The sequence below is a fragment of the Anguilla anguilla genome, chromosome 15 (assembly GCF_013347855.1).
Source record: "Anguilla anguilla isolate fAngAng1 chromosome 15, fAngAng1.pri, whole genome shotgun sequence".
In the NCBI taxonomy this organism is placed as follows: Eukaryota; Metazoa; Chordata; class Actinopteri; order Anguilliformes; family Anguillidae; genus Anguilla; species Anguilla anguilla.
In genome coordinates, this window is record NC_049215.1 from 18,452,897 (window position 1) to 18,467,509 (window position 14,613).

The 14,613-nt window shown below is 41.1% G+C and overlaps 1 protein-coding gene across 3 annotated transcripts; it reads left to right on the forward strand.

The window, feature by feature from the left end:
• The first annotated feature begins 2,183 nt into the window (after positions 1–2,183).
• sts (steroid sulfatase (microsomal), isozyme S) lies at positions 2,184–13,096 on the forward strand. Of its 3 annotated transcripts, none has more exons than XM_035393908.1 (10): positions 2,184–2,276; positions 3,109–3,260; positions 4,214–4,335; positions 5,178–5,300; positions 6,059–6,473; positions 6,884–7,020; positions 8,717–8,854; positions 9,297–9,456; positions 10,433–10,554; positions 10,811–13,096. In XM_035393908.1, the coding sequence occupies exons 2-10, from the start codon at positions 3,112–3,114 to the stop codon at positions 11,170–11,172; spliced, it is 1,728 nt and encodes a 575-aa protein (XP_035249799.1). In that variant the 5' UTR covers positions 2,184–2,276; positions 3,109–3,111; the 3' UTR covers positions 11,173–13,096. The 3 variants fall into 3 exon arrangements, with proteins under 3 accessions (XP_035249799.1, XP_035249801.1, XP_035249800.1); XM_035393910.1 differs by having other exon boundaries at positions 2,218–2,238; XM_035393909.1 differs by lacking the exon at positions 2,184–2,276 and adding an exon at positions 2,315–2,517.
• The last annotated feature ends 1,517 nt before the right edge of the window (positions 13,097–14,613 follow it).

Consider the following 14,613-nt stretch of genomic DNA (forward strand, 5'->3'; position numbering starts at 1 on the left):
GAGACAATTACATCAAAGCAAATGTTCTTTCAACAGTTTTTTAATGTGGCATTTCACTGTGGATACATTTAACCATGTGCTACACATGGTAAAGGCACACATCATGGTCTTCAATCAAAACCTTGATAAGGAGAATCAGGTGTCTACGTGCAGGGCTAAAACGGCCTTTTTTAAAGATTGGACACCCCCTACATTAAAGTAACTGTCACAATCCCCCCCCTGTTTCAGTCATTGGTCAGGTTGTGAATCGGAAGGAATGATATAAAAAGAAGACTAACGAGAATTATAGAGGTCAGAGATAACGTAAAACAAATGAACACAATTGGAAAACAGCAGACTATCTATTTATTGTTTGCCAAAAAATGCGTTAATATCAAAACAAATGCTTCAGACGTAGATGTTTAATCACACTTCCTATTAGTCACAAATTTAGGCTTTCGTCTCATATCGTATCTAGGATGAAATATCTTAATTACCCGCCAGAGGGCACTCTTCCATCATTCACCGCTTTAATTTTGGAATGCGATGAAGTGGCTGTTCCCTTCCAGCGAAAATATTCATCAGCGCAGCCCTTAAAAATACCAGCAGCCTACATACGCGATATCTGAACGAAACTGTTATAATACACAAAATAATAAAATCTTTTTAGAAACACAAACATATGTCAGATTAAAATGCAATGATTAAACGCGGTATAATACACAGCAAATAAACAGTTTGTCAATTTCAAAGAAAAACGTTTCCCGTCTCCACTCCGAAATACATGTTTACCGGTCGACAGGTTATGTGCGTTATTTTGAGTCATAAATAGAAATATGCTCATCTCGTCGAGTGCAAAAGAGACATAGGAATTCTAATTTCAACTGCATTAACACGCGGAATCAATAGCAGGACAGCAAAGTAGGCTACTGCACACAAAACGAGGTAAATATTCTCGTTTCGCGAACCTGCGGTCCTTCAACTATCAGCATTCATTCAGAGAGCGCACTTCCACGGTAGCCTGTGCCCTCAATTTCAATGGCCCAATGCACTTTGACAGAGCGGTACAAGCGTTTCCTACAGAGGCGCAAAAAAAAAAAAAAAAAATACGTGGAACATTAAGTTTGCATGCACTGTGCTGTAAGCCTACTACCTACTACGTACATGCACAATGCGAAAATTCGCCTTCCAGCACCTTAATCTGAATCACGTTACATCATGAAACCTATGCACTTGTTGTACGTCGCTCTGGATAAGAGCGTCTGCTAAATGCCTATAATGTAATGTGTGAAAGAGCTCAATCATTCACATTACATTACATTACAACACCTTTTCAGTAACAAGATCAGGCCTAGTATCCAACTTAAAAGCCGTGAACCATCAACTACAGCGAGTACTGGCTTCAGATCAGAGAGTTCAGGGGTGCACACCAAGGGTCGATCCGTTTCAGAATTTTGTGCCAACTTCTCTTCTTAATTATTCAATTAGCTCAATCATATCTTGATCTGAAAATTGCATAAGCACCAGCTACAGCTGCACACAGCAAGCGTATCCTAAAGAGTTTACTGTGCTCAAGTCCAGGAATTAACCCGCCTAGTTTAGAGCTGTCAAAAAACTAAAACTAAGGTAATTGGCCAGAACACACTCAAACTCGGTTAACTGTAGGAACGCTTATTAGGTCAGTAAACTGAAGTAGAGCTCGGGTATCATATCCCGGAAAGTTTCAGATTCATTTCATTCTGATATTGACGTCTGTATCTTGCGTCATGCGGTGAAGGGTCGTTGCGTTGCTTTGAAGACATTCATTTACGCTACCGACAACTTCCCGTAGTCTAGCTCCTCTAAAAATGTTTTAAAAGCCCTCGCATCGGTCACATCAGTCCTGTGCATATCGAAGAAAAGGTACAATGTACGCTTATTGGCATCTCACAAATACACAACCAGTTATTTATTTTTTTGTATGGGATAATTCAATATTAATTTGTTCTCTTCTCCGCTGACAGTCCTAGTCGAATGGCCAAAGTAGAAAAACGTTACTGACACTAATTCACAAATTATGCAATATCCAGGAGTATTTGCAAATATTTGGTCGGGAATAAGTTACAAAGTAGGCTAATGATTACTTAATTTAATAACCGAGCCAATCTCGAACTGCAAGATATTTCTACCGCTGCGCTGTAACGCTATTGGACTGCTGCAGCCCAGTTGTGATCACATGGCATCTTCCATGAACATACTTCCTGGTTTCTCTAACTAGAGGTGAATAGTTCAGAAATGTTTCGAGTGTTATAGTACAGGTAAGTACAATTGTCTCCTGCTGTTTTTCAGCACTGCAATGGTGCTTATTGTCAGTCATTTCGTCTTTTAAACAAATTGTTAAGCGATATGCTGTAGCTGAGCTATAATCTACAAAGATGAGGCGTGGATGGAGTTATAGCAAAAGATTACTGTAAAATCCTTAACATATACGTTCTTTTTCTTTGGAATTTTAAATGGTCAGCTAATTTTTAATAGACAATGACAAACATTTGAGTCCAGGTGAGGTTGTGCATATGACTTTCCACTTGTAGCCTACGCAACTTCTTAGTTGCATTTAACGTTAGTGAAGTACACTATTGGCTAGCTTAAGTCGGCTATTCCAATGTCACTCAACTAATATACTACAAGAGATCAAATGGTTTACTTAGATGGATGTAAATACCTTTGGAATTTGTAGCCGTTGTGATGCTGGTTCGTTTTCTACTTCTATGAGGTGTCAACCATCTTTAGACATTTCGATCTGTGTTTCAAAGCCTGTTATTAGATCATACTCTGCAAAGACGTTTTCAATCTACAGGAACATTGCATCTTGTACATGCTATCAGTCTCATTGACACTTCTTTGCATGTGCACACAGGTGAGCTTAGTTTGGATAGTAGCCTCAGTGGGGGTTTAGAAAGAGAAGAGCTTGCGCTGTTTCCCTGTAATTACACCGAAATGACAATCATATAGCCTAAACCTTTGCAGACCGATTTTGGTTCATCTTTTGTCAGATATGATTATGACCCTAATTTAAGATCCAATAGTTTATTTAATTCATGCCTACTGGACTTCTCATAACTTGCCGGGCATCTCATTGTGTTTTTTCAGAAAATGAAGTGTGCATGGATCCTGCTGCTGGGTCAGATATTTGTGGGGGCTTGGAGTTTATCCAGAGAGGGAAAAGGGCCCAACTTTGTTCTCATGATGGTGGATGACCTGGGAATTGGAGACTTAGGATGCTATGGGAACACAACTCTAAAGTTTGTACTTAAGAGATCTTATCCTGACAGATCTGTGTAATCGGTGGCCATGGCAATGTTAGAGTCTTGCTTATACACAAGACCTTTGGTATTGGCATAGTTTGTGCTGAGGGAACTGGGAGAATATGAAGTAACCCATTCTCTATAGCTCTCTAACCTCTATAGAGGTTTTGAAAGTAGGGTCCTGAGACACTCAAGGGTTTAAGGAGCCACAGAATGTCCTCAGTGAAATGCAAATGCATTTTGCCACTAGATTTATAAAAGATTTCTATATTTGTCATTCTATATTTTAATTTAAGATGAAATAGACATTGATTGGTTTGGAAATCATGGGTAATGTGATTTTTTATTTTTATTTTTTTTTTTAAAACACACATTTTACCGAATAGCTACATGTATAATACATTTCCAAGATATAACTAATTCAAGACAAAAACAATGTCATAAGTTAAAAGCTGACCATGCTAAAAAACAAAACAAAAAAAAGCAGGGTATTTCAAATAATTTCATACCTAACTTTTATTTATGGACAATAACTTTATTCATATTATGAAAGGCATTTGGTGATACTGCCCTTAGAGTACTAAACAGATTTAGGCCAGACACCGCATTGTCAGTAACAGATGACATGCTGTTAGGAAGCAGCTGGAGGCCATTGTGCTCATTCATAAGTGTGATGGAACGTTGAAGTCAAAATCTTCATCAAAATACTGCAGAGCATGCACATATTTTAAGAAAATGCTGAAAATGTAATCGCATTTAACATACTGTAGAAGCCATGTGCAAGCACAGCATCATACTTTCGTGCAATGGTGTGCTAAATAGCCACTGCATTGCAGCTTGTGGTGGGTGTAACATAAGTGGTGTCAAACACTGAGGTAGTGGTACTCTGCCACAGGGTGGTAATGTAGGGAACACTTGGTGTAGGTAAGTGGGATTACGTGTGTCTGTAGGACACCTAACATTGACCGGTTGGCCCAGGAGGGGGTGAAGCTGACCCAGCACATCGCCGCTGCACCCCTGTGTACCCCGAGCAGAGCAGCCTTCCTTACCGGGCGCTATGCTATCAGATCAGGTACGATAACACAGAGCGACAAAATGTACTGCTTGTTTCTATTTGAAAAGCTACCATACATTACAGTACATTTATTTGGCAGACACTTTTATCCATACTGAAGGTCATCGGAACAATTACAAAACACAGGTTCGATAAGGTACAATACTCATTATGTAACAGTTATTCATAGCCATGAAAACAAAGTCTAGCTCACACAATACGCATAGCATACCGTATGTGATATTGGAATCTGAAGGCAGCCCAAGCTTGTTTATATGGATAACACACGCACACTTTAGGTTGCCTGTCAAATAGAATTGAATGCAATGAAAACAGAGCACTTTACAGTAGAACCCAGAGATACTGTCACACTGAGAATGGAGGTAGTTTTGAACTGAAATATTTATAGCTTTGAAAATGGTCAGAATGGACCACTACTTTGTTTTGGACTCATTACTTAACTTCATATTAATGGGCTAGTCTCATTTTGTAGTTGTAAACCTTAGTTTTAGTACCCTAATCAGCCAGTAATCAAACCAATCCCTGGTAGTGATAAGGGTCTCATCAGAACTTTCACTAGGCTATTATTTTTATTTATTTATTTATTTATTTATTCATTTATTTTTATTTAAATTTTTTATTTTTTTCTGAATGGTCTCATTTTACTCAGCTTTGACCAGTTGTCTTTTGCCTCTTGTGCAAATTGTAATTTTATTCTGGTCTTTCATTACAGCAAACACCATTGACTTTTCTGCATTGTTCTCTTTAATGGTTGTGCTAAGACATGCTTCATTGCCAGATTTTGATGGCACAGGTTTTTATTTTGGGAAGGTTTTTAAATCGTGACTGATTTCCTGCAGGCATGGCCAGCCATGGTACTGTGGGCGTGTACATCGTGTCGGCTGCATCCGGGGGTCTCCCGACGCAGGAAGTTACATTCGCTCAACTTGCGAACCAGCAAGGCTATGCCACATCCCTCATAGGTACATAACATTCTTTAAATTAGGTCTGTTAGTTCTGTCATTCAACTGATGCATGCACTGGCCTTCTTCATACTGTGTGGTCTGTTCTTGGTCTGTTTTCTTGCTGTTGCATGAGCACAACAGAAATTTATGGACTCTAGTGTAATGAATGGATCCAACTATGGTGTAGAGTATGGTGTGTACCTGACTAGTATTTTCTATGAGGCTGAGTAGGCGAGACCTCCATTTTTATTAATTCATGTGTAAAATTTGTCCTGAGACTTGTTTTTTGCTCTACAATATTCTGAAATTCAGTTTGCTGTGCTCTGCTAATCAACTACTGTACCAGTGCAGGTTTTGATCATTCTGTACATTATGAGGAGTGGAGGCTGAGCTCACAAAGTTAGGAAAAAAATAGCAAAAAAACAAAGTGGTAGTACAAGGTCGTAGGCTAACCTCTGATCAACGAAATAGGAAATATTGCTCCTGTCCGTAAGGACTTTTCATAATCAATAAGTCAGTAAGTACATAAAGCATCCTATACATTGGCAGTAGATGGTTTAGCTTTTGGTTTATCTGTTATTGCCATTGATTTCTCGATATGAGCAATATCCCTTTAGCAAGAGCCGTATTTACTTTGCGAGCATAGGATTATGTTTTAGTGGCAGTTAACACGGGCAAATAGTATTTTCTCCTGAGAGTGTTGAAGAGGTGAGAACATATTCAGTGTTTTTGAAATTCAGTGATAAATTTGAAGTCCAGTTTGCTCTCAACCGTAGGCAAGTGGCACCTGGGCCTGAACTGTGAACGAAGCGATGACTTCTGCCACCATCCCAACCACCATGGCTTTGACCACTTCTACGGCATCACCGTCACCAACCTGCGGGACTGCCAGCCCGGCCACGGCTCCGTCCTGTACCAGGTCTCCCAGCACATCCCCTATGGTAGCATTGCAGTCGCCGCGGCGACCGCAGCCATCCTGCATGCCCTGGGGGTCATTTCGGTGACTCGGAAGATGCTGCTGTACTTGCCCCTGCTTGCAGCTGTGTCCCTGGCTCTCTTTGCTGTTGTTGTTTTCATGTTCCCGTATGTAAACTGCTTCCTAATGAGGAACCAGGAGATTGTGGAGCAGCCCTTTTTATCTGAAAACCTAACCCAAAGGATGACTCGCGAAGCCGTACAGTTTTTGCAGAGGTTTGCTTTTTAAGTCTTTTTTTACAAGTGATCTAACACTGGAGCAGATAATCAGTGAAATAACATTACTGATATTCTTAGTCGATTTCAAGATTACTACGAAATCCACACACCATCTGTTTCAGAAAGTTGGTGTGTGGTCTGTCTTTTGTGGAACAGACTGACATTCTCTGTTATTTTAATACATGATTAATTATAATACGCTGCCACTTTCGTTATTTTTACCTTGAAATTCAGGTAAACTGAATGAAAATATCCAGCAGTCATTCTGCATTTGGCATATAAAATCTAATTTGAGGATCATTTTTAAACTTCCCATGAACTGTTTCGTTGCTTTGGTATTATTAGCCAAAGCTTTGGTTGGAATAAAACTCCTTTACTTATCAGATGAATGGAATTTAATTCCTCAGGAACTCGGAGAGACCATTCCTGCTGTTCTTCTCCTTCGTCCAAGTGCACACGGCACTCTTTGCATCTGCAGACTTCCGGGGCAGGAGCCGACATGGTCTCTATGGCGACGCGGTGGAGGAAGTGGACTGGAGTGTGGGTATGTGCTATGACCATGCGCACACTGACTGGCTCACCATTCAGCTTCATGTTTGCTCTGGTGCTAAGCTTGGACTTCACTCACATTTATAATAGCATTTTTCTCCTAGAAGATACAATGGGCCTCATTCACAAAACCTTTCTTAAGTTCTTCTTACTTTTGTTCTTAATAAAAGTTCCTATGAAAAACCAATATGAGATTCATGGAACATGCACGGACCTTCGATTTTGTGCGTATTCCAGGTGTATCAGTGGATGAATGCCAATATGTTTACATTCATCTGCAAATGTATCTGCGCACCGTGTATGTGCGGTCCCTAAAGACACTCTCTCTCTCCAAGGCATGATTAGCCAAAAGCAACAAATTCACCATTGGTAAGTGTTGGGTTTGGCTACGCATTTTTCGGTCTTTATATATCATAAGCGTCATAAATCACCTTTATCAATAAACAAAATTAATTACACATTCCCAATTTTATCTGTCGTTGTCCTCTACCTGCCGACTGTGGGCAGGATCCTGCAGGGTGATGGACAATCGCACCAGCTGCACTAAAGTGCACTCCTCAGATTCAATGGCTGGGCTGAGCTGGGGGACTAGTGGTGGCGGCTGGCAGAGTATGCTTCAGTGGAGAGTGTATACTCGGCTTTGCTGTCATGCATTGACCAAGGACAGTGCAGCAACAAGACTGGCTTACAAGTGCAGCTCGACTTTCCAAAATGGGGAAAAAAAAAGATCAGGGTAAAGAGTTGGTTAAAAGCGCTTCTTTTGAAGCACAAATATAGTTTGTCTGAGGCAGTGGTCCTCAGCTCGGTCCCTGGAGACTCATGTGTATGCTAGCTTTTGTTCCAACTACAATTGCTGTCCCAGAATTTTAACAAGCTTAATTTTTCAAAGTTATGCTTTTTATGTTTTGAGAGATTAATTTCCCTCTTATGCCACATTGTCACAAATTGAATAAAAGTCCCGTATTTACTTTGTGCTATTTTGCAGATGATTGCGTAAAGAGAGGTTTTTTTAAGAAAGCAATTCAATTAAAGACTGAGGTGAATCAATGGGTTCCTACTTGATGACAAGGCAGGCACATGGATACTAAAACCATTTGGTCGATCATTAAGAATTCAAAGACAGAGCAACTGACAATGAGCTAAGCCTGCATTGTTACGTTTTAAGATTTAAAAAATATTAAAGAATGAAACGTGTTCAATTGACTGGAACAAAAGCTGGCATGCACAGGGGTTCCCCGGGCCCAGTTTGAGAACCTCTGTTCTGAGGGGTCTGATCCCAGTATAACGTTAGGAAAAGTCATCACTTCTAAGTGATCATACTCTAAATTGTGATTTTTTTCTCACCCAATAAATGTATTTGACCACTGGAAACATGGGTGTGCTTTAATAGCCTCTTAGTCACATACTGGACATGAGCATCTCTTATTTTGTAAAGACCTATGCTAAATATTTTGTATCTACCCCTAACATGCTGGCATTTATTTATTTTGAAAAAAAAAAATTATTTCTATAAACAAGCTGCACATTGTGGTAGAGATTTTTACAGAGTCAGTGTTTCAGAACTGAGGAATTTTTATGATACAAGCTAATCCCCCTGCCTGTTATCATCTCCGAAAATGCTGTGTGGTCATATACTTGACTCTGTTGGTTTGGGTTTTTCGGCCTTCTCCACTTGGCTGCTCTGTCCTCAGGAAAGCTGATGGAGACCTTGGACTCTCTGGGCCTCAGTGAGAACACTGTGGTCTACCTAACCTCTGATCACGGAGCACACCTGGAGGAGATCTCCATCAAAGGGGAAGTGCACAGGGGCTGGAACGGCATCTACAGAGGTAGTCAGTGCACATTGCTACTTAATGTTTGAGTGAAAGTTCATCTGCCACCACTAGAAAAAAATACTCTAATTCTAATACTCTACATTTAATTTTCCCTTTGCCTGTTTTATGACGTCTGTAGTTAACACCGTGAGTTGTCATACCAGAATCTTGCACGTACAGTGAATTTTGGAAGGGTGTATGTTTGTGGGCCATCATGAGTACTGAATAGATTTTGGCAACCATACAGTGTATAGTTTATATATGGTTGCCAAAAATAGATAGGATATATGCTTTCTCAAGGAGGTTATGCAGTAGTCACCACTCTGAAATCTGAAGTTAAATGTTTGTTTCACTGTTTCTGTACACATTGGATTATTTGAAGACCACGTTTAGAGTGTAGAATAAACACATCACCCACATGGCAGCATTTTAAATCTTTAATCTTGTCTCTACACAGCAGGGAAATCCACCAACTGGGAGGGAGGGATTAGGGTTCCAGGAATCCTTCGATGGAGTGGTGTGTTACCTGGTAACAAGAGCATCGATGAACCCACTAGCAATATGGACATATTCCCTACTGTTGCAAAGTTGTCAGGAGCAGTAATACCTGAAGACAGGTGTGCTTTGTTACAGCAAATATGCTGGTCTGCTTTGTTTAAAATGATGCAATTAGAAGCCTAAAATTCAGACACATTGTCTGTTCTTTGCTTCTTGTGTTCTGCATCTGGGGGTGGGGGTGGGGTCGGGGTCGGTGGGGGGTTGTGCTAGCAGGTCCTCAGCAAGTCTCTCAGTCTAGCGTTATTGATCCCCTTCTATTGTAAAGCACAGTAAAAGAAGTCAGATTAATTCCTGCCTACTCTGATATCTTGGGGAAAGGCATGAAACGTTACTGCTGATATCAGAGCCTGCTGATAAGCCAGGCAGGACAGGGAGCATGTTGCATTTAAATTTGTCTATTTAAGTTTTATGGTATTGTTTTGAAAAGAGGCTACAGTTAGTCCCCTAGCCTGTTAGCTTAATTTATCTCTCTACACAACTATAAAACAGATTCTTGCTAGCTAACAAGCTATCCTAATCACAGCTATTCTCAGTGCTCTCTTTGAACATCTAATATGATGAGTACATTTCAATTACAAAGTCTGCTCACTTATCTTTGTATAATAAAAATACAGCAAGCACTTTAATGTAGAATAGTAATGTCAATTGGTCCAATGGTTTAAACTCATTTTCTATTTGGCAATATCCTGGTTTCCTCATTTTCTATTTGAAAAAAATATATAATGAATGTAACTTGAACTTTAAGGCCAAAAGGCAAGCAAGGTGCCTCCCTTGGGTTTACTCGACCATAAAGGACCACCGTCAGATGTGAAGCTTTAAACGGTCCGTAAACGTTATGATTATTTAGTAATGCAGAATGAGACTGCATTACTGAATAACCATACAGACCTGAAGTGGTCATACCTTTATGCAGCATCGCTTCAGTATATATCCTTCTGTATAAGTGGATGTAAATGCTATGTAAAAAGTTGTCGAAGTCGCACTGGATAAGAGTGTCTGCTAAATGCCTGTGATGTAATGTAATGTCATTTTTAGGGAGATTGACGGGCATGACCTCATGCCCCTCCTGCTGGGAGAAGTTGAGCGTTCTGAGCACGAGTTTCTCTTCCACTACTGCAACGCCTATCTGAACGCTGTGAGGTGGCGACCTCCAAACAGTGAGTCATTTATCCTTGCCTGCCATGCCAAAAAAAATAAATCAGTCTCTTAATCTCTATTTGTTTGGTGTGCACTTATTTAATGGTTATATACAAAGGGCAAAATTCTTTTAATTTGTTTGGAAAAATAATGAACAACATTTAAAAAAACTTTTAAAAATGACAGCAATAAAGCTTACACTGTGTATTTATCACTTTTCTTGAACATGAAAATTCCACTTCAGTATTCTAAAGTATTATGATCTCTTTTGCGTAGGTACTTCCATATGGAAGGCCTTTTTCTTCACTCCGGATTTTTCCCCGGAAAATTCAACGACCTGTTTCCGAACGCACGTGTGTTTTTGCACGGAGGAGTACGTGACGTACCACGACCCTCCCTTGCTGTTCGACCTGTCGAGAGACCCGTCGGAGGCCACGCCCGTGACTGCGCGGGATGAGCCGGACTTCCACGCCATCCTGGATGCCATGCGTGAGGCGGCGAGCCGCCACGCCCGCTCGCTGAGACCCGTGCCCGACCAGATGTCCCTGGGGAACATGCTGTGGAAGCCCTGGCTGCAGCCGTGCTGTTCCACCCTATCCCAGCTCTGCGCGTGCAACAGGGACGACTCCAACGGCTAGCCTGCCCCCACCTGCTCCAGAGCCACAGCCCTGCTTCAGCCAAAGGGGCTAATGCCATGCTGCAGCATCTCTCTTTGTATAGCTGCACTTCGCACGCTGATGATAGACATGTTGGGCCTCGTTCACGAAACATGTCTGCGATCACATTTCATCGTAAACTCTGCGTAAAATGGGTTTTTAATTTTTAATTATTTTTATTTATTTATTTTATTTTTTTGCATAGGTTTACAAATTAGTAGTTGCCTACTTTGGTCAGCTGGATGGAATAAGAGTAGTTTGGTAAAGCTCTGGCTATTAAATGAGTGAATAAAATCAAATGCTTTTTTGTGAAATAGGCTAATTTACAAAACAGTCTCACAGTTCTGTGGCATTCTGTGTCCATGTGTAAATTCAGCTTTTTCTCCAAGATTCCATGATTCGGTCTGTGATTTCCACAAAACTCAGTCCCAACTTGTGAAAGTTTGTAGTGCTGGATTAGTATGATTGACAGCTATGGGTGTGCAACATGTACTTAGGAGGACCTCCCTAGGGTTATTTGATTGATGGGCATCCAGCCTTTGGATTTTTGCATTATTCCACTTTCATATGCAAGCTAAATGCCTGTGCTGGGAATGTGCTATTAAGGCAATTCATTGAAACGTCAGTAATAAAGTGTCAAATGCATGTAGTGGCTTACATTTTGTTTGTTCTGTATTAACTCAGGAGTCATTTTCAAGTGCAAAATTCCTAAATGTATATTTTTATTAGATTAGAGACCAGTGCACCAAAAGAAATAATATAATGTACTTTTTGCAACTTTTTACTTTTTAATTTTTTAATTGGCTTAAAACAAAAATGCAGCTTTAAAGAAATTACCTCTGCTCTGGGGACCTCCAGTAGGCTTGATGAGGATAGTGTGTGTCTGTGTGAGAAAGTAGGGTGGCCTTATTAGCATTTTAATTGTAAGGTGGGATCGCCATTCCAGTTCCTGCGGCAATGGGGGCCATTGATAAACTGCATTAACAGGTTTGGGGGTGCCATCTCAGGACCCCTGAAACTGCACTGAGAAACCTGCGGACGTCTCGGCGAATCGGACTCGCTGTGTCTGAAGATCTGGCTGCCCCTCGCTTTTTTGTCAGAAGTGTCAGCTTGGCCTTGGTGACGTTATTTGATTACTGGAGACAGCAAAGGGGCCACCCAGATCCCTGGCAGGTTGACTAAGTTAGTCATTAACAGCTTGGCAGCAGCCATTTTGGCTCAGGCCAATCCTCGAGCCCCAGAGCATCTGCATTCAGGCACTTGGCAGCCAGTTTGACCGGCCCTGTGTAAGGGGCCGTTCAATAAGAGGTCCGTGATATTGGAAGAGGGCAGATCCTCTCAGAAGATTGCGCTTAACCTCTCAGCACTCTGTAATGAATCAATTTCTGCAGTCATGCCCCGTTGGCCATAGCTCGCTCAGTCTTGTGGCAGCCGTCACCACCACAGCCGCCGCCATTTCTGTCATCCCCGCAGAGCTCTTCACGCTAGCTTGAATGTGTCACACTTTTTCACTGGATCCCATTTCACTGGGCCAGCACCAGATAAGTTGGGCTTTCTTAATTTTTCCAATTTGTCATCAAAAGAGCTGAGAGTGCAAAAATGAGGTTTTTTTTTTTTTAGTGTTTTATTCTTTAACATTTTTTGTATGTTTTTCAAGGCTGGTTTTGAACTGGTTTCTCTGGAAGCTAGTTCCAGAAATCTGTGCGGTCATGGCCTGACAGTCTCAATGTGCTGATCGCCCTGTGGGTTCAGTTGTAGGTTTCAGCTGGGTTGAATGGTCCCTGTGCTGTGTTTTAGAGAGCAAGACCAATTGCTTATTATAAGCAACTTTGGCTGCTTTTTAGTGCTAAGTTGGGAAGATGAAGAGTCACAGTTGGTAGAGTTTTAGGCTTTAAAAAAAAAAAAATGTGGCTGCATGAGGCGAACCGAAGCACACTTAGGTGAAACTATAGCTTTTCACCATGACAACTAGACAATAAGATGATCACTCCCCTTTTTTCTCACCATCCTTTTGCGTTTATTTTTTTGTCTGCATTTGTTATCTGTAGTGTGGTGTGAGTAGGAGAAGCATGGGAATGTATTTAGGTTATATGTAGGCTGGTGTGGGCAGGATAAGGGTGGGGTGTGAGGTTGCTAGTGGATGCGGTCAGTGGTGTCATCTCAGCAAAACCTAAGGTATAGCAAAAGTGATATCACAAAATCTAATTCCTAAAGGATGTGAGAATTTATTACTATGCTACTGATGAAAAGTGCACATTTACTTCAATAACCGTTATGAAAAATGTTACATTGTCCACATCATCCTGCTACAGCACTCAAATTTTTGTAAAAATGCAAGTTAGATATTAATTGAGAGGTATCTGCATTGATTCCTAAAACGTGTGGATTAATTGTAATGTTCATCCGGGAGACTGCAGTACCTTACATAAACGGCATAAATACAAAAAGAGTTTGCTTTTTGATTTTGTCTGTGGGCACATAAACGGAACGAGCATACAGATCAGGTGAAATCTGGAGCACCGCGGGAAAGCTATTTTGGGATCTGATGCAAGCAACACCTTCACGAGTTGCAGAGCTCCGATCTCACGCAGCAGGCGTGAGACTCACACACAGAGGAGCGGGGCTGCGGAGACCATGCGTGGAATGACATTTCTTTTAGCCCCTTGTTACCAGTCCAAGACAAAGTATATGTAGAGGTATATTGATTGTGACATGCTCCGTGTATGTGACAGTCTTAACACCAGGGATGTCAGGCCTGCCTAGTCCAAGCATAGCATAACTTACCTGGTCATGTGCACCTTGGCTGTACTGGAAAAGTGATGCAATTGATCTTTTTACCCTTCTTGGGTGATCTTTGTAGCCTTTCTGTTGCAGTTTCCCTCTTTTCTGAGTTTGGCGGCAGAGAAAAAGAGCTTTGGAGGGACTGCCATACCTTGCTGTAGGCAAATGACAGCCCTGGTGGTATGGGTAGGTTGAGGGCTGGGATTTTGGGTCTTGTGGGATCTGGGTCTGGAGGGTCTGCAGGGGACGCAGTGGTAAACTCAGATGTCAATGTGGAATAAATAATATTATGATGTAGGCCCCAGGAAAGGGAGGTGGTGGCAGGCCCAATAAAAATTGATAGAGCTGATTATTGGGCCTGACTCACTGGCTTTGAGCTGAGAGAGATTAGGTCTGACCCTCAATCAATCAATCAATCAATCAGACTTTATTTGTATAGCACTTTTCATACAAGTTAAATGTAACACAAAGTGCTTCACACAATACAACAACCCCCCCCCCCCCGATTCCATACTCAAAGCGATAATGATTTTGTAAATTAATAAAACACTCAATAATAACAGCATTCAATAAAACAGGAACTGAGGAAACGCTGTCATAAAAAACAGATAAATGAATAAAACTCGATTAAAAGCCAGACTA